The sequence below is a fragment of the Pleurodeles waltl genome, chromosome 2_1 (genome assembly GCF_031143425.1).
Source record: "Pleurodeles waltl isolate 20211129_DDA chromosome 2_1, aPleWal1.hap1.20221129, whole genome shotgun sequence".
NCBI classification, from domain to species: Eukaryota; Metazoa; Chordata; class Amphibia; order Caudata; family Salamandridae; genus Pleurodeles; species Pleurodeles waltl.
In genome coordinates, this window is record NC_090438.1 from 637,316,119 (window position 1) to 637,337,279 (window position 21,161).

The following is a 21,161-nucleotide window of genomic DNA, read 5'->3' on the forward strand; positions in this document are numbered from 1 at the left end:
GGAAAAGGCCTGGCAGCGAAGGGGTTAAAAAGGGTCATATGTTTGGCAGAATACCGGCTTTCCAGTTCATAGTATGTGCCTGTGCACTTTAGGATAAGCTTGCCATTCCTAAACCAAGTAGATGTTCTTCGGCCCAGGCGCACTCTTCCGAGAATGTCGTGTTCTGATTCCTTCAGCAGAACACATTCGAAAGCTTAATTGCCACACAAACTTTGCTTCTTGTCATCCTGCTGTAAAACAGAAATTACCTTCAAGTTATTGGCTGCCCCCCACTTACCTTCACACCCATTCAGCTTGAAATTTAAGGTACTTTACTGCATCTGTTTATTTAGAAGCATTTTTATTTTTCAGTCACTTGTATCACCAAGGTATACAGAAGTCCAGTACCGACCAGGAAGTTATCCTTAAACTCATAAGCTCTGTTACCATTTAATTAATACCCAGTTTGTAAGACTGTCAACTGCTACTAAAAGCTGTCCTCGCAGACATATACAGTCAGTTACCAAAATGTGTGCATACTAATGCTGTTTTCCTTTGGACAGGTATAAATCCGCTCTAGTTTCCCTTTCCCCGTTAATCACCGCAGACAGGAACCTTGTGTAATCAATCCTTTCCATTCTACAATACTTTCCTGTCCAGCTTTTGTTTTTAGATGGGGCTTTAGCCAACACCTTCTCTTTTTACAAAAATTATATATATATAACATTCTTATTAACAGGGACGTTTAGCCAGCCCTCTTCACCAATTATTCTGTTGCCATTTACAGTTTTCTTCTGCTCACTGCAGAATACAGCACGTGTCAGCCCTCTTCAGCCATTGCTAACTTGACTGAGTAATTACATTTTGTTCCACAGGATCATATACTCACAGGAAGCACTTCTGTTTAGTGCCAGACACTACTATGGCAATACGTGTTTTTTTGTGGTTTTTTTTTTTTACCTTTACCTCTGTTTATGCATTGGCACTATCCCTGCAGTTCCCCTACCAACAAAGTTTTACAAAAACATGGCAAAATAAAAACCTGCATTGGCAAGGCCAAAGACTTGCTCACAACACGAAACCTTTTGGCGTTGCCATTGCTTGTTCACTTGGTTTTTAATTCACTGTTGGCTTTTGCCTGCGCCTTTCTTTGGTCTGTCCGGCAAATGCTACAGCATTTTTGCTTCAAATCATGGCTGTTGTGCCAAAATTAGTTTTCGACTGCTGACATTAACAAATGCTGAACATTCTGCTGGGGGAAATAACCATCTTTTCACCTAACAAGATCACTGGCAAAAATTGATTGCTGGTTTCACAGAGTAATGTTGACCCTATTGCACAGGATAACTTCGACTCCTTTTGCACAGGAAGCATCTTGATGCTAATCACAGGAACTTGACATTTTGATGCAGCATTAGGCTAGTCAGAGAGGTGTGGTACCGTGACTGCTTATCTGATGTCTCTCGTCCTCCACCCATTTTTAAAATTCTCTCACACAAGCATCAGTTGAATGGTAACCCTGGGGAGGGTGGAAGTGAGTTTTCCTCTTCAACATCACAGCTTGTTCAAGGGCCCTATTGAGGGCCGGACGGGGAACCCAAAGCAACCATGGCAAATTGACAGACCAGCCCCCATAGGGTGCATGGCTAGCGAGTCTAAACACTACAATCGGGCTGCACCCAAGAAAATTAGGAAAAAGTGGCAAAAAGAGTGCAATCATAACACATTTTTTCATTATAAATTCAGTTGTATTAGTTTTTAAAGCATAGTAAACAATGACCTAACAGCGCACCAGGATATGGCAATAGTTATTTAGGCTTCACCATCATCCTCTATCAGTTCCTATCTGTCTATAGCCCCTCTCACATGTATTTCATTTGTTTTATAGTGCCTCTGTTACCAGCGTAGCGTGTTGGAGCACTTTACATCACACAAATAAAGGCACAGTTAATCATACATGTGTAAATCAGTGTATAGCGCTTGGTGTGGGGAAGCATAAACTCAGGATTTAGAACGTAACAGTGGTTAGGGTTGACTTTACTATTAAGAATGCATTTTCTACCCAAACAAACGCTTTTTGGCAAAATTAGGATAATCAAGGACTTTGGGAAAAACATAAGTTTCTACTCTGTACCATGCAGTTTGCATGCAGCTCTTTGATGGCAGTTCATAGCTCACTGTGCTGGATTACAACTGTAATTTATGAATTGCACAGTAACAACATTTTTCGATGACAAAAGCAGTGTCCCGCTGATCTACGCACATGAAAAACTATTCTGTAATCTGAATAGTACACTTTCTTTGCATCAAGCATAATAACTCTCTGCGCTACCCTAGATGCATCAAAATTGCCACTAAACAAAACTCCCATCTCTCTCCAGCAGGTACATTAATCACCAGTTATCTTGCCACTTTTATTGTTGCCTGAAAACTGTTGGATATACAAGGAACTCTGCAGTGATTCTAAAACTGCTGCACTGCTACAAAACCACCCGCCAAGTACAAAAGTGGCCACCAGCCTCTCGGGGGGGGATACCTTTGATGCGTGATACAGCAAGCCCAGCCTTGGCCCAATTCCTCAGTGCCCTCTTGTCACTCCCTTTTTATGATCCCAATCTAACCAAATCTTTCCACGGAATTAACCTCCATTCCACCCCTACCTCAGGCTTCTTTCACACATTCCTGTGGGTTGCACCAATCCCCTCCTGGAAGAGGCCCTGAGGGCATAGTGCATGGTTGGTTGTAGTTTTTAATCCTCAGTCAATCAATGAAGCAGAGTGTATAAGGGTTACTCCCCTACCATTGCCCTGTGAACTTCTCAGAGCATACCACAGCTAGTTGCATAATGAGTGGTTGCTCCTTCGCCACCCTCAAAGCATGTGTGGTGGCGTGTAATATTATGTCCTTTTTTTATGATTCGATCCTCTTCTCCTCGGTCCTTGGAGACTATACTACAACTGGTTGTGTAATTCCCATTCACAAGGGGAGAGGGTTCTCTGCCACTCCTGGGTGGATTTTTCAGAGACTCTACCATAGCTGTTTTTTTAATTAACAATCCCTCATTGGTTGCTTCGCTGCATTCACCCATTGTTTGATACTTGTCCCCCTAGCATTTATTACTTAATTGTCCTATCTCTTATGATTTTTAGTTTCATTTCAGGCATAAGGCCAGCAACAAATGATGATGTCTTCAAGCACAACATGGAAGTAGCACCTATGTTTACCATATGAGAGAGACTCTTCATTCTTCAACACTCCAGAGTAGCTTGCTGCCCATCAACAAATGCATTTTTAAACCTTGTCAGGGTTTGAAGCAGTTTATAATTAAAACTACAATACAATGCAGTTTCCTAGGAAGCTTTTCCAATGTCAGTTGTTCCTTTGAGCATTTCCATAATGCATCCCACAAGCACCAATATGATTGTTGAAGTGCTCAGTAGTGTATCTGGTAGAAGGCTGTGCTACTCCTACCGGATGTTTGAAGTCCAGGAGAAATAGTTTGTTTTCCAGTTGTAAAGATTTTCTCAGCCTTCACTGGTGATCATCTTGCTGTGGTCTGCCAAAACCTTTGCACTATGGTGCACAACCTGCATGGTCCAACCCAAGACCTTTTGATCTTATCCACAGCTGCACTTATAACACAAGCACATTTAGAAGCATAAATGCCACTGCTTGTGCTTGTCCTGCAGTCATTCTTCTAAAATACGCTTTAGGGGCCTGTACCAGCTTCATGATGCACTTTATAAAACCTTATAAGTGCACAGTTAAGGGGCACAGCAGGACACATACTTGTCCCTGGTGTCCATATACCTTTCTTCTAAGTATTTCCAAGGCAACAGTTTTTTTACCTGTTCAATGGACCAATGACATTTCTGCCTTGGTTTCAAGGTTTCATCACAGATTTTGATTAGACAAGACCAGTTTTAAATTGCCAGAGAATGAAACAAATCTTCAGGGAAATAGTAAGTTTCTCTGTTCAGAAGTAGAAGCACTGGCGGCTACCCACTCCCACTTATCTGTATCAAAGCAATCTGAAAGCACAATAGGTTTGAAGCAATCTGCCATCATGGAATGTTTTTTCCGGATTGTTCTGTATGAGTTGTCTGTAGCATTCCTAGCAGTCCTAGCGATTGCTATGAACTAAAGATGTGCTTAAACATTGGGTCTTTGAAGTATGTTTAGAAGGGATACCCTTGGCCTTCGGGGATCCAGGAATCTGTCTTTTCAGCACTGACTACCACAGTTCATATTTTGAAGTCCATTTTTCTTAACCATGAGAGCTTTAGCCCACTTTTTAAGGGAAAAACATTCTCTTCCAAACAAATGAGAAAAGTGCAATGTTAAATATCAACAAGGTTGGGGCAATTCACATATCAGGTGTTCCCATCAGAGTAAGACACTCTCCACAAGTGCCTCACAAGTACATATTGCAGTACACAAAGCAGGCTAATTGACGACTCTGGCAGACTGCCACATCAGAGTTATAGACCAACTCTTGAGTACATTTAAAAAAACCTTGTGCACCACCACCTATCACCCTCGCACACAGCATGGGATCACATAGAAATAGATCTGTTTGTGTCTGTTCGAAACTTCAGATAATGCCATAGGATTGGAAGAAACCCTCAATCCAGGTCTTCCCTCTTATTTTTCTATTCATCAGCCCGCACGATTGAGAAGGTCAAAAAGTGTCCTTCATGTCATATTAAATCACATCTGCCAATTTACTTTTTGGGGTCCTAGAAGACCGGCTGTCAACAGTAAAACATGCTTCTTAAATCATATCCTTACACTAAGAGTATAGCATTATATTCTAGAATTGAGGATGTGGCCTTTTCCACACTGGCCCATTATAAGGGCACATTCTCCACTGTACCCTTAGATGTTTTTACTTACATTAGCTTGAGAAACTTAGTTAGACAGTGATGATGGAGCCACATATAAGCACCACCCCTGCACATTGATGTCTGTTCCTTTCTCCTAACTTTTTAGTGTCTCTTTCGATGTTATTATTTTTTTTCTTGAACAAAATCCTGTTTTTCAGTGTGCTGGGGAAATATGTCCCTCCTAAAACTACAGGGTATAAGCCTTTTATGGACTGTCGCAATAAATGTCTGTGAGACATCCCCATAAGGTGTTCCTCTAGTGTCTAGGTTCTGAGCATTACTCCAAATCCTGTGAGAAGTGTGCCCATGTAAACCTGAAGACAATTTGGAACTCTAAGTGAAGCTTTACATTTCAAAACACCGAAAGAACTCTCAGAAATCCTGCTTTCACTCGAAGTTGATGATCCAGACCTGTTCCCATTGTCGGGGCCATTCCTGCGACAGGCCAGGTCTTCTGGTAAGTTCAAGAAGACAAAGATAGATTGATTAGTCCAATTTCTGCCACTCTCAACCTTGAAAGTCACAAGGATATCAGGGTGTTTTACAATCCTGCTTCCGGTCACTGGCCACGGAGAAGATCCTGCAACTAATCCCACTGCACCCACTGTTTACAGGTTTATTTACAGTGTTGCAACAAATTGAGGTCTCTCATAAAGCCATGTAAAAGTTTGGCAACTTTCTGTCTCTGTCTGGCGTGCCATTCGGCCCCAAGGATCTACAGAGACCTCCAGTTCGGTTATCACCAGCAGGTCTGCCTTTGGCACCATCTGTGCCTCATAAACCCACCTCAAGTTCTGTTCTAATACTGCAGCCAACTTTCATTTAGGCACAGAAATCCATACCAGTTTCTTTAGCATTGATGCCTGCACAGGTGCTGCCTGTGCTGGAGGAAGACCCTGTTTCCTGTAGACATACCTGACCTCAAGCTGCATTAGTCTCTTCTGTGAAACAGGTTGCATTCCTATGCTGTATTGACACACCCAGTCACAGTTAATTCTGTTTTAGACAAAAACATACCTTTTTTTATTGTTTTTATTTACTAAGCTGCACCACAGTGCTCCAACAAGTTTTCGATTCAACCAGAGCTAAATTGCCTTTGGAGATGAGGAAGGATATTTGCCCCAACACTGTGACAACTTCTATATGGATTTGCAGGGCCCAGTGGGCTCCCTCAGCCTGGACCACTTACTGAAGAGGGTGGCTCCGTTGCTGTGATAACGAGATGTTCAGAGGAAGTACTAAATTTGCAATTGACAGCTCTGGAAGTCAAAACTAATGTACATGCAAAAGGTTTTCAAAATGGACAAACTTACTTCCATTTAATGAAGCCATGATGGACATCCTTATAGGCACCTAGTCCAAGCCTTGTTCCTGCTTCCCAGTGAATAGGCAGGTTACCAGATGCCACAGACCGGCGCACCTGAATTTTTTATGCAACTCCCTCCATCAAAATGTTTGGTGGTTCATGCTTCCACAAGCAAAGTGAACTCCGATTCTTTCCCCAGTGACTCTTTCTGATGGAGTCAAAACGAATAGACGCATTCCAGATTCAGGAAGTGGATTGTCTGCTCGGCCAGCCTAGCCCTTTAGTCAGTCAATGCCAGCTGTTTGCTGGGATGATATCCCTGTGCTTTGTGGGACAATTTTGGCAAGAGCTTGCCGGCTGTCCCAGAGAAAATTTGGGCCCACCTGGTATAAACTATCTGGGATGGTCGGGATGCAGCCAAGTATGTCTACTGGACATCACTAACTTCTTGGGTAAAACAGTTGGTACTAGTAAAGTGCTTCAGATGCACACTTGGCTGTAATCCTTGGGCTTATCAGGCGATTTTCAAGGCTCTCTAATTGGCATTCCATTCACTGGGTGTCTCCTGTTTGCCAGCATTCTGACTCTGCCTTGGAACACTTTAAAGAGAGGTAGGCCAAGGTGCAATTCCTTAGGTCTTAGCCCCCCTGCAAGACTGTGTCTCAACAGTATTGCCCCTTTCGAAGCGGATTTGCATACTGGCAATAGCAAGACCTTCTGCCACTGAACCCCCCATCACCCCAGTCCTTCCAACCCCACCTCTGTGTATCAGCTTCCTAGCTGCTTGAGTTTGCCCTTAGTTGCAGACTTAGACATTTCCCCCACGGATTGCAAAGGATCAAATCCGACAGGTGTGTCCTGCAGATCGTCCAACTAAGCTATGCCTTAACATTCCTTTTAGACCTGCCAAACCACCCATCTACATCAGAGTATCTTTCAGGGGAGCACCTCTCCATCTTGCTCTAGGCTTTTTTGGCCAAAGGAGCTATAGAGAGTGTTCCGATTCCAGAAATAGGAACTGGCCTTTACTTCCACTGTTATTTTTGTGCCAAAGAAGGGTTAGGCTCATACTTATTTGAGATCTCCAACCTCTTAATGCTTTCTTGTGTAAGGACAAATTCAAGATGCTCATACTGGCCCAGTTCTGTCTGCCCAGGATCCAGGTGACTGGTAGTGGTTTTGGAACTGCAGGGTGCCTAATTTCATGTACCAGTTCTGCAGTCCCACAGATACTACTTGCAGTTCAAGGCAGGCCAGGAGTATTTCCATGTTGCCGTGCTCTCCTTGAGCCTCACCAGTGCCTCTCAGGTGCTCACAGAAGTAAGAACTTGCTATCTGTGGTCACAGTACCTCTTTGAAGGTTGGGGATCCCTGTTTTCCCCTACCTTAACAACTGGTTGTTGAAGACTTGACTCATCACAGACACCATAAGCCACCTCACGGTGAGACCTAACATCTTTGGGGTATCTGTCCACATGCTGGAGCCACACCTGACTCCTTTGCAGAGGTTCCCTTTCATTGGATCCACCTGGATACAGTGTAGTTTCGAGCCCTCCCTCTGCATTGACGAGTCCAGGACATTCAGTCTATCATCCCGATGTTTCAGCCTCCATCCTTGGTCTAGGTGAGAATGGCTCTGTGACTTCTGGGTCTCTTGGCATCCTGCATCCTACTCATCTGCTCTGCCAGGTGGCATATACGGCCCTGCTTTGGAACCTGAAGGCCCGGTAAGGCCCAGCACCAGGTAATCCTATTGGACTCCATCTGAGTTTTGGAGGAGACTACAAAAGACCTGCAGTGGTGGGTCAGCCGCAGTTGAACCAGTGAAAAAACCCTCTTCCTTCTCCACCCAGAGCACACAGTGGTGACAAATGTGTCCCTGCTGTAATGAGGGGGAGGGGGTCATCTGGCAGAGGTTGAGACAAGAGAAATTTGGTCCATGGCGGGCTCCTGTCTCCACATCAACCTGTCAGAGCTGTGAGCCATTTGTTTGGCTCTGGAAGCCTTCTTACTGTTCATAAAAGGGAGGCTTGTTCAGGTTCTCAGGGACAATACCACCTTCATGTGGTACTGCAACAGATGGGGTGGGAGTCATGAGTCCTATGCCAGAAAGCACTTCATTTCTGGAACTGGCTAAAATGCCAGGGCATTTCCTTGGTCATGAACCACCTGGCAGGGTCTTTAAAAACAAGGGAAGATCAGGAATGACCTGGCCCAAGTCATCCTAGTGGTTCTGGATTTGGCAAGGAGAGTGTGGAACCCAGATCTCCTGGGTATGAACATCTGTCCTCCAATCAGACTTCTGCCTCTGGAGTCCCTCCTTTCGCAGTAGCAGGCACGGTCCTTCCCCTGAACCTATGCAACCTGCATCTCCATTTGTGGAGATTGAGCAGCGGCAGTTGACAGCATTAAGTCTTCCTCCCAAAGTTGTGGACATCATCCTGGATGCCAGGTGTTCTTCTACAAAGTCTGTCTACCCCACACGCAGGGACAAGTTTGTAGTCTGGTGTGGCACTTGGAAAACTAAACCTTTGCAGGCCAAACTGTCAAATATCCTATTTTTTGTTTTATCTGTGGCCCAACAAGGATTTGTGTTGGGCACCAATGAAAGTTATCTGTTGGCCCTTTTGATCTTTTATGGTTGACCAGACCTGCTTTCCCTAGCCATATCATCTATTGTGAGATTTGTAAAAGGTTCAACACATTTATATGCTCCAAAACCCTCTTTAAAGCCTCACTGGGATCTTAATTTGGTTCTCATTTTTCTCTTGTGCATGCCATTAGATCCTGTGCATAGCTGTCCTTTATGCTCCTGACTCTGAAGATTGTTTTTCTGGTTGTGGCTTGTCACACAAGTGAGTTACAGGCACTCTTGTTGCAGCCACCCTACGAAAACTAAGACCGCCTTTTTGCCAAGTCATGACTGCTTTTCACATTGGGCAATCCATTACTCTCCTAGTTTCCTTTGCTCTGCTTCACCCCTTGAAAGAGGAGGAGAGTCTACATCGACTGGACCCAAAAAGAGCTTTAAGCCTTTACGTCAATAGCACTAAAGACCATTGAGTAGATGATCAGCTGTTTGAGGGGTTCTCTTCAGCAAACAGTAGCAAGACAGAAAAAAACATTGTCAAAGGGGATAGTCCTCTGCATCAAGTTCTGCAATGCATGGGCCAAGAAGCAGCCTCCGAAAAGGTGGAAGGCCCATTTCACCCACACCATGACTACATCTGCACTGGCATACTGAGTATCTGTCCTTGATATCTGTCAGGTTGTGAAGTGGGCCTCGGTACATGTTCACAAAGCACAACTGCTTTGACAGGCAGGTCTGACAGGAAAATTTGCTCCTTTTGTTCTGCGGGACTTTTTGTTAAGAACCATCCCACAGACCTACCACTATGGGAGGTATTGCTTTGGAATCTATTCTAAAAGTGAGGAATCTGTGATTAGAAGTATCCATCAGGAGAACAAGTTACTTAATTTGGGTAACGCTCTTTCAGATGAATACTCTTTCCAACCACATATTTCTCACCACCCTCATTGCGCACCATTCTGTGAAATCTGCGGAATGGTCTTTTTCTCCATCTAAAAGGTTTCCAGTTCAGGGATACGCACACTGGTACATTTGACTGTTGGGCTCCGTGGTGGAGACAAGAAAGAAACTGACATAAATTCACATGGGTGGTGCTTATGTGCAGCGCCATCTCCACTTCTGGGGGTGGAACAAAGTAAATGTGGAGCCGCTTGGCAACTACAGGCACATGATGGCATTGCTGTTGAAATAGTTCAGATCCAATCTGGTGCCAGGGGATATAATAAAGCAAAGAATTCTGCAGTTGGCTAAAGTATCCACCTGAAAGAGCATTACTGAATGTAAGTATTTGGTTTTTTTTTAGTTAAAATATTTATCTCTGTTCATTAAAATACCTATAATTTTGCCAGTAAAAATTAAGGGCATATTGACTTCCCCCACACAGGTATGTAGAAGAGCCCTCTGTGCCCTTGAAACCCCAAGTACTTTACAATTTGTATTAATCCTTTGTTAAGTAGGAGGTATTGCACTCAACATCGTTTAGGGGAATATAGATACACAAGTCATGCATTAATTATTGGTTACTTAAGAATATATCCAATAAAGTCATGCAAGGTTCGGAGCTATCATTCTGTTCCACTTGTAATCCTAGTAAGTTCCTATGGTCAGTTTTACTATGCTTTTAAATGATTACCTTAATTTTTCTTAAATTATTATTTCCTTTTATAGAGGACGTGCTACAGCAGAGGACTGTCTACATCATCCATGGCTGGCTGATGGTGACATTCCAGGTCTACCTACCAGTGCCAAGAATACGGTGGATGAGCCCATCAGAGATGAAGACAAAGGGGAGGACGATTTTGCCACTGAACACACTGCAGATCCAACACCATCATGCACTCCAGAAGTGCAGGAAAAGACATTAACAGAGGAGTTGGTTGTGGTTGCTTCTTACACACTTGGACAGTGTAGACAATCAGACAAGGAGACTCAGACTGATACAAAAGCAATATCAAAACGCTTTAGATTTGAAGAACCGTTGTTGCTGCAAGAGATACCGGGAGAATTTATCTATTAAGCACTTCATTGCGGGACTGTGAAGATGTTCAGCACTGCTGTACTCATGCAGCATCAATATTGAGAGTTGACTTGGGGCCAAATCAAACTGAAACGTGTAAACCCAATAGCTGTTAAGGATAAGGATAATCTGATATGCCATACTTATAATTCCATCAATGGGTCAGTTGTGCCAGATTTTCTGGATTTTCCAAGGTTTGGAAAATAAAGAACACTTTTTTTGTTGGGCCCTTGTTTACACAATGCAGTCTTTTTTTTATTGCAGATGCATATTTATTTTAAATGATCACATCAGGGATAACTTAAAAGCAAACTGCTTTAAACCTTAAGGCAAATGTAATCCGATTTTCCCAATAATAGTAATAATTTGAAACAAAAAATGAAACTAGTTTGCAGTGATGTATGACCTATTAACTTTGGAATCCCACATAATGTTATTCCTTTCCTGTTAATGGGATAAGTTTATAATTACTAACGGACAGGTAAAAGGTACATTAGCAATAAAGGCTTATTTGCATGTTGGGAGTTACCTGACCCAAGTCATTTCGGGGCTGGATGATTCAAATATTGGGTACTAACCTGTCTCTGCCTCACCTCTCCATTCTCTCGCACCTTGTACAGTAAATGACAAGTTTCCCTACAGCTGTTTTGTATTGGCGTTATATGCAGTTCTGCTGTAACTGCATGGCCCATACTTTATTCATAATCTGGACAAACGTTCCATTAGTTGCCGTGACCATTAGACCATCCCAGCAAAGAGCACTGCAAAATGCAAACAAAAGTCTTTCCAGTTTTCAAATACTTTGAGTATGATGTAGCGTTACGCCTTCTGCCATCATCGCGTTTTATTTCTGCCGTCATTTAGAGATTTATGTGGCGTCTTGTTTTTTCTTAACTTTTAATTTGTCTGGTTTGGTTTCTTCAGAATCGATCCCACATATGTAGGGTGAACCATAGTAAAGTCGGGGGAAACCATTGAGAGTAAAGAAAGCTGATGTTCTCCCTTCCTGAAGCGTGTATTAAACTAGCAAATGGGGAAAGTTGCAAATGCAGCAGCGCGTCCAGTTACTGAATTAGACTCCACTTAAGAACCAAATACACCCTTGCCTGACACTCAGTATAGGTCTGAACGAGAGACGATCAATCATGTGTTAGACCACTAGTGCTCTTCCTCGGGAAACGTGCTACATTTAGCGTTTAGAAGTTAATTTTGGTTTTATTACTAGAGAAGTCTTTTTGTAAAAGCATATACAGTAAAACTACTCCCGTGATAATACGGCTAGTGTTTTTTTGTGCAGACAGTCCTCGAGGTGGCTACTTTATGCAATTTCATCATGCAGATGCAGTGAATCCACATTTGGTATGTGATTGCAGTTTTATGTGTCCCAGTTTAAAAATTCTGAACTTGATCCAGATTCGTTTTAAAATATGCGTTTTACAATATGTCTGGTTGGGATAGCCATATCCTGTTCTATGGATTTATTCATGTTTGAATTTTATTTTCTATTTTCTTAGTGTTGTAGGTTTCTCGTTTTCATCATTCTTGTAGTGATATCTACACCTGAGTTGGTTATACAGTAAAGATGCTCACATCCACGTCTTCATGACACGTGATTAGTACATGTGCTAAGCTTTATAGACTTTTAGTTTATATGTACAGTTTTAAATATATATGAATAAAGCAAGAACTATGGTGGGAGCTATACTTTATTGAAGGCCTGTCTATATTACATTTCAATATAGTTGTGATGGTATTTCCATTCTAGGATTTCAGTCCAGGTGCAATGAGGTTATTTGTGAAGGTTGAGGGTAGTTTTATGGACCAAGCAGACACAATCATTTCTACTTTGCTCTTACTGCCCTTAAACTTTCAATGGCTAGGGAAGTTTACATTCTAAACTGTAACACTAGGATTTACGTTAACGTTAGGTTACTAATTGACGCAGAATCATGTTTTTAATCAGTGTGTTTTGTACTTAGCCCCGAGTGCCATAAGTTCCATTGTTTGAGAGTAGGGATATAAATGTAGCTATGGTCTAAACTGAACGTGCACTACTACATCATTTTCACTATTTCGTTTTTTTCCACACAAGTCTATTCTTCAACAAACTGCATTCCATTTTGTTATTATAATTTCCACAGTTATTGATAGAAAAATGTCATACAAGGATATGTTTATCTGTCATATTTGTACTTTGGATTCTTGTTAACTGTCAACAACGGATTTTATATTGCTACATGGTTTTGTACCATACTAAAAACGTAAGTTATTTTGTCTAGTGCTTCTTAGGATGGCGTGGTTGTTTTTTCATTTTTCATGTGGCAGTGTATTGTTTTCAGAAATCAACTCTTTCCAGCAGTACTTTTCCATCTTCCTTTATAAAGGTAATTTATTGTGTTTAGTCTTTCGCTGTGGGCTGGGCATTTTTCTGCAAGCAATATTTCGCCTCCGGTTTGGAGCATAGGATGCTCTTTGAGATGGTCCAAAGATGCAATTTTTGCTTATAGATCCCATTTGTTGGGTATCTTTGTTTTCCTTAAACGAGATGAGTTACATAGCTTTCAGTCCTTCTTAAAAGACTATGCACAGTTTGATCTGTTTTGCAATGATGTTTTGCGTTAATCAAGACATCGTGTGTTTAATTATTTAAATGTCACTGTTCTTTGATCAGTCATTTTCAGTCTTTGTTCCCATCATTTCTTTGGCATAGAATTACAGCTACAGGTTAGGATTGGCGCAAATGGGTCTTATGTCTATATAAAAATATATATATATATATTAATAGACCTGTTCTTCTTTCATGTTATGAAGAGCTCATATGCCTGTGCCCAGGGGAATACCACTTTTCTGGTGGATGTATGATAATTTGTCCGTGTTCTGCATATTTGTTAACTTAGCTGAGTAGTTGTGTTCAGATTGAGGGATGGGTCTAGCATCTCTATATCCTATAGATTGGTGTTGTTCCTCAAAAACCCTTCATCTAGTATATTTTTAAATATATATTTGTCTTCTGCCTTTTATTTACTGAAATTACTTTACAGCAGTGAAAAACGAAAACGTGTTTTCCACTGCTGTGAAATAACGTTCTGCTACTAAACACCATTTCAAACATGACTAAGGACATACATTAAGAATTTCCTTTCGGGGTTACTGCACTTTTATAATTTACAGTGATAAATCACTTATAAAAACAGTTACTAACCCTCGTTTACATTTCTTTTAGTTCAAATCCAGTATTAAAATAATCATAAAACCTGTTAACCATGGTAGGTGGGCATGAGACCATATATCAATTAAAAATAAAGATCGTTCAGATTGAATAAGGGAAATGTTTTTCCACCTCAAAGTTCCCTCATTGGAAAACACCCCTGGTGTTCACTCGCCCATCTATAATTCTATTTATTATGGTCACTAACTGAATTTTTGAATAATAAAGATGACCCTTCTTGAGAAAAAAGTATTTCTCACCTGTACCACTAATTATTTAGTGTGGGGTTGGCCCTCTAAATTGTGATTCCAGAGAAACCCAGAGAAATTGTTCCTTTTAAAATTTAAATATGAGGTTAAACATCCTACATTTAATGCAATAGGATTTATTTTATGGGATAAGGTTGGGTTTACGGCAGAAGACAGGATAAAGAGTAAGAACAGAATAAATAGTAAGGGGTCAGGGCTAGGATTGGGTTAAGGAATGTTCTGTCTAGATGTTAAAATACCATGTTTCATGACATTTATATTTTGCTTTATCCACTGTGTTTTACAATGAAAATATGGTTTTAAAAGGGATTAGGGGGATTCTAATTGCCGTAGGTTTCCTTTTTGGGTTGTTTGAAAGTCTAACAGTATAGATAAGCTTAAATTTAATTTTAAATAAATTTATTGTTGTAGTTTATTTTTAGGAGTCAATCTTAGCACATTTGTGCCTTCCCTTTAAAGCTATTTCTCTGTAATGACAAGAGTTCATCTTTCTCAAGTTCACTAACCTCAGTCATGTTTCCTAGGTTTCAGAAAGTGGAACCGTCACTTTGGTCTCTGAAAATAAATTTAACAAACTAATTTGACATGTTGCATTGTGGGACTGTTTTCCCTAAAATGTGGCAACTTTAAAAGTGTGTATTTCTTCTTTCAGGTTGCTTTCAGGTTGGATGGCAGGGACTGTAAGATTTATAGGTTGTTGATCTGTTTGAAAGTAATTCATGTGACGCTAAAGATGGGGTGTTCATAATGTAATGAAGCAGTTAAAGGCAGAATGGAGAGTGTCTGAAAACAATGCATGATATATTTTAGTCCATTGCACATCCTGGCAGTAGACAATAATCACAATTCTCTTACTTGAAAAAAGGTGCTAGAGCAATCTCTGATGTGCTTAAGTTGCCCATTCCAAAACATAGTTTGTTTTATATAAACTTCTTAGAGGTATATTGGCACCAGTTTGGATTCAGTGGTCTAACTCTTCTGTATTATGTGTTAACCTTCATAGCCTGGACCAAGTGTCTGTTGCAGAATAGTTTAATCTATTTTGACTGCTAGCTCCAAGTTGTGTTCCACAGCATCCCTTACAGCTTGTGTTATCTTAGGAAAATGCATGTTCTTGGCTGTTTAAATGCTTATCACTGAAGGTGTTGAAATGTATTGGTTCAACTACTGATTTCCTGATAAACAACTGAAATCCTTGATGACATCCTGATGTACACCTGATTTCCAAATGACAGTTTGAAATCTTCGATGGCTTTGAGGAGTGTAATTCATCAGCCAAAACTGTAGTTTGTGTTGAAATTAGCAAACTTAAAAATCCACGGCAAAAGTACTTAAGAGGTCACCTTTTATATTTTAATGTCAAATAATCGGTATCACAGGAGACTGTCACAGGTAATGTTTATTTTATATTTACTTTTGAATTCATCACCTTTACCAAATGCTACTGGCTAAAAACATGATAATTTGTTCAGATTACAAAGAAGCAACGTTTTGCAGTAACTATTTTAAAAGTTACAGATGTACATGAGTTAGTTAAAGTATTTTGTAGGAAAATGTTTATAATGTTCAGCTGTTCTCAAATGGAAAATTGCTTTTCGCGATTCCTGATTACTACAACAGAGTTGGTCGGTTTCCAGAGAAAACAATTTCATTATAAATGTGAAACGAATCAATTTGCCATTAAAATTGGTCCTAAGTAGCTATTTATATCCATATCGTTATCATTCAGCATTCTCTAACACTGTGCTAAGATCCTGGTACAATTCAGTCTTCTGTATTATTTAACATGGATTGTAAAATATTTGAAAACAAGAAACAAAAAAGGTGGTCCATAAAATTATTGCAATTGTTACAAAGCCAGTTATTTGTTGGCTGCTCTGTGGCTTTATTGTTCTGTTTTTTGTTACTATTTTTTGTGCCTCTTTTTTTTTGTGAAATAGTTTTAATGCAATCTGAAATAAGTATTTTGTATAAATGGTAATATAAAAGTTTAATATTAAGTTATGTTGACGAGCAATGTGCTCTTAATTTTCTAGAGGGGGTGTGGGAAGACATGCTTACTGGAAAAGATGTTTCTTTCAACGTGTCTTTGCAGAACGTCCTGATGCCCCCACCCCACACACACACAGCCAAAGTGGTGTGCAATAAAGTTATTTTCTACTCTGAGTCAGTGTTTTGTTTATGATGATGTTGCAGCTTTTTTATATACGTATAGATAAACCTTTTTCGTTACTAAACACTTGTGAACTGGTCTAACATATACTGGTGCTTTAAATTATCTTAGTGGTCCGTCATGATTGTGCATCACTCCATGCATCTGGACTAGACCCATCTACCCTAACGTTTCATCAGATTTTTCTAAGTTCCTGTTCTTTCCACCTCCTATTTGAGTTGGTAATGATCTTTCTCATTTTTCCCTCGGAGAAGGCTTTGCTTTGATTTTTGAGTTCTCTCACTTACTTTTCCTTGGTTCTAATCCATCATATTGACTTATTTTGCCACAGGTTCTGTTTTTAAGTTTTCCATTATATGGCCACGCTTTTTTATGTTAAGTACACCCCCATCTTTTAGCAGATATTTAAGCCTAATTTTTTTAATGCCAGTAAAATGTTTAAAACATGGCATTGCAGGCCATTGTAAAGTAAATTTAATAGAATTTCTGTGTAGGACACACTGCAAATATATAATAATGAAACGGAATTTGATGACCAGCATGTTTCACATTGTGTAAGGACAGAATTCCTTTAATCCTTAAATATTTAGATAGGTCCGCTTTTTCAAGGGAGTCAAATTACTTAGTAACAATAAGGAGTTACTGTTAATGCAAAGGACTCTTCAAATCATTTCCAGGATTTCAGTCTACTAGACAATAAACTTGACCATCATTCCAGCAGAGTTCTTAGATTGCTTGCCTCGATTGTTCTGTTGGGTTTTCCTTTTTAAATGCCCTTGCCTTGTAGTAAACAACCAACCACATATGCGCCGCCGTTGATTTAATCAGTTAAGACAAAATAAGACGCTTGACACTCACATGAATACTTGGTAATCTGCCATTTATTAATCACGTATTCCTTTTCTTTCAGGCAAAACCTAGTTTTCTAGTTTGAACATTTTCTGACAGCTTTATTTTCACTTTGTAAGTAAAATGCATTTCCTACAAATATCAACGTGACACGTTCTTAGCACTTAAGGTTCCAAGGTTTCTAGGCTATTGAAACCACCTCGGGATTCAAAACCTCAAGTAATCCAACTTGAAAAAGATAACGTTCTGTTATTGCAGCTTTTTATATAGGTAGAGGTGAACTTTAGTCTGCCTTCTTGCACTCGTTCCTTCCCATTCTGGTTTGGGATTGCTCTGCCAAAAACTTTCACTGAGAACTGGTCTTACATTCCTTTCTGAATAGTTTACTTTCTAATGTGTTTGTATCCCAATACGAAAGATTTCTTAATTGACTGTGGAGTGGGGCTCAGTGAATGGTGAGAGAAATGATCTAGAACACGATCACAAAACTCATGTTGAGAGCCAGAAATGTACTCCTATCTGTTCAGTCCTGGATTTGCTACATCTTCTCTTGAAACTTCACTCATCTGCATACATTCAACACTAAAGAGTGGATGGTGCGTTAGAAGCTAAGTTTATGTTGCAGTCATATGCAACAACGGCAGTATGATTAGGAATAGTGAAGCGTTAGTACTGCTGAGAGGGGTTGCAGTAAAGTTTCTGGGTGTTCAGTCATCTCTTCAAGGGTTTAATATGAAGAGCATTTACCAGAGACTAATGAGCTCACATGCACCACTTTCTAGAAAATCCAAGTCTCCCCCTTTAAACTGGCCTGCATACACAGCTGCTCAGAAACCCGAGGATCGTTTTAGATTCGAAACTTACCTTTGTGCCATAAACCAACAGTTGTTAAATGTAACAGATTTCCGCGTTTTGGAAAATTATTTTTTCTCCAGCCCAGTCACCACAGAGAGCTGACACAAGTCATAGTGATGGTGCTTCCAAGCTACTACAAAATTATATGCATCAGCCTTTTAAAGAAGGTCATCGCTAGGCTACAAAGATTACAGAAAGGGGCTGCCACAATGTTGTTGCATTTACACAGATGAGATAATCTTAAACGGTGTAGTGTGTAATCCATTGGCCTCCGTGGAATACAGAACTGAATTTAAAACTTTGCTATTCACAAAACTCCTCGAGTAAAGGCACCTTTGCTCCAAAATCTGACACCTCGTGATATCCCAGTCAGGAGCCTAAACCAGCATTTTCCCTCTGACCTATTACAAACCATTCCAGAAGGTTAAAGCATGGAGGCAGATCTTGGATGCTTGAGGTCCAAAGCTGATCTTTTTCAATATTATTATTATTTTTTTTTTTTTTTTGCCTGGTTTGGAAGTGCCCGCAGCCTGAACCACTTATTTATAGCATCTTTGGGCCTGATTCACAAACGTAAACATATACATTTGTGTAAGTTGCGTTTGTTTCCTTTTCACAAAGGTATTTTACTAGTGGTATCCTTATGACTGCGAAGTCTCCACATACAGCAAGTTAGGACAGCCCTTTTACTTCAAATACAAGCCTACTAGCAACAAAATCTGCCAGTCACTGGTAATCTTTATGCTCAGTCTGCATTGTCGGTTAACTCTGGGAAAGGCAAAAGTGTTTCACTTCTGGCTTTTTTTGGGTCCAATAATTGAGGACAAATAACAAAACAACGACTACAGTTTCAGTCGAATGCCTTTCACCCACACCTACCTCCTCTGAAAGAAAAGACAAAATGAACAATCCTGCAGAGTTTGGGGGGTTGATCCTGGAATTAAGCAGCTTTAACAGGTGTACACGCAGTACTTGCCATTTAAATTAGGGTGTAGTTTCAGGTGTGCGTTTGGTTTTAGTGAGCTGTAGACTTTTCTTGAGAACCTAGAACAAGCATGTGCAGTTGGCTTATCTGTATTTTGGTCCTTGTTTAGGAACATAAACCACACATGCATTGTTTTTTCTTTTGCACTGTAGTCTTTCACAAAGCCCCTGTTCACTGCAGCATTCACCTTTTAACCGTAAAAGGTCCATGCTACCTAATACAACGCAACCTTAAAGAGTTCCTATTTTTTTTTTCATATCACAGCTCACTTCATCTGTAGGATCCATCATTTACAATGGTTAACACACCTGCTATTAACTGTTCCCAAGAATGGGCATCTAATGAGGAGAAGAGCAATTAACAGTTGTTAAATCTGCTGCCGGGCAATAAGTCTGTTGGCACCAGTCACACTAATTTTACCAACAGGGCAATTCCCCCAATGTGCTCTGTTCCCTTGCTTCACACTCAGACGGACTTTAGAGAGCAGTCAAACAACAGTGGTATAGTGCCAGATTGCTGAGCATTGAGTGTCTGAGTCAAGCACAGTATCCCATTCAAAATGGTAATATTTCAGATGTTGTTAAATCCTCCACTTGAGGCTGAAGCTAACAGTTTGAACATTTGACATGGAAAAGCGTGAGCGAGCATGCTCTTTCCGTATCAACCATACATGTCTTTTGCAGAAAGATGGCCTTTTCTACATTCTTCCTACAGTTCAATGTTCTTTTATTATCTGCATGAAATTATTTGCGGATTCAGACAGGTATTTGAGCACTGACGTTTTATTGGTATGAAAGTACCTTTATTTACAAATGCAGGTTTTCATTTCTGAGTCACAGAATCAAGAGTTGTTTGAATTTGCACTCATGAGTGAAATTTTCCACACAGAATCTTCAGCAAGAATGGCAAAAGTTCTGAGAGAGCAAACCTCTCTAGGGTGAGGTTATGGGCATTCCATGGATAATGTTGGGATGAATACATCCCTTACATGTTGACCGACATGTACCCCTGCTCTGAGGGTCCCAGTTGCAGTTATATCTGGATCCATAGTATTGATTTTTGGTCATGAGCGAACATGGATCGTGTGTGTGCACTATAACTTAGACCTGCCTAAACGTTGGCCTGCGGGTTGTGTGCATTGAGAGGATGTACGTGTTTCTGAGAGATAGTACAGTGCTGGTGAAATAGCAGGAGGTGTATGTGTGTTTATGTGCCTGAGATGATACAGCGCAGGAGAAATAGTGCAAGCAGTTGTGTGTGCGGGCGAGAACGTAGATGTGCCTGACATATGGTACAGTGCTGGAGAAATTGCATGAGCAGCTGTGTTTGCGCTAAGATGTGTTTGCCTGTAAAGCATAGGAGATGGAGAGTAGATGGAGGATGATATTGTAAGAGTGCTAAGATGTATGTTTGTCTGGTAAGAGGTACAGTACATTGGAGACTTAATATGTCTGAATGTGTGTGTGCTATTGAGAAGAGCATGATACACAAAGACACTGCGATCCATTTTGCAGACCCAGTGCTTTCTGGATGAGCACGGAGTGGTGGATGTTTCTCCCCTGACAGATCTGTGGATTGTTGTTTTCCTGAGAGGTGGATGGGACACACATTGGAGGAAGGAGAAACAGGTTCTTCGGTGCACTTCAATAGGAGCGCTTTGATTCTGAAAGGTAACTAGTCAAAGGGGTCTGGGTACATCTGAGGAAGATGTATGGGGCTAATAAGAGAGATTCATGAAGAGTAGGGCTGGGGCCCTTTGGTAACCTTGTGAAGGGCATTAGCACTGAGACTAAAGGTCTGCCAGGCTTCCTTGCTTGCTTGAATCAAGAACACTCTCCCTGGAGCCTATAGCACCAGCTTCTGCCTGACCCAAGACCGGGGGGCCTTTGAGGGAAGGAGGTCAAGTGGGGATCCCAGGAGAGGAGTGTGAGATTCTGGTCTGTTGGGACTACCACACTGATTGGGCTACTGGCCCATGTGTTAGTCTGCAACCACCTTGCCAGGTGGGGGCTGTGGTAAAGAATATGGGTTATCGCCCTTGGCG

General features: G+C 40.8%; 1 protein-coding gene across 1 annotated transcript in view; it reads left to right on the top strand.

The window, feature by feature from the left end:
- Window positions 1-16,421, top strand: part of STK17A (serine/threonine kinase 17a) — a 235,803-nt gene extending 219,382 nt beyond the window's left edge. The window contains exon 7 of the mRNA XM_069216006.1: window positions 10,430-16,421. Coding sequence (XP_069072107.1) covers window positions 10,430-10,778 — 349 coding nt within the window. The 3' untranslated portion in view covers window positions 10,779-16,421. The remainder of the gene's footprint in view (window positions 1-10,429) is intronic.
- The last annotated feature ends 4,740 nt before the right edge of the window (window positions 16,422-21,161 follow it).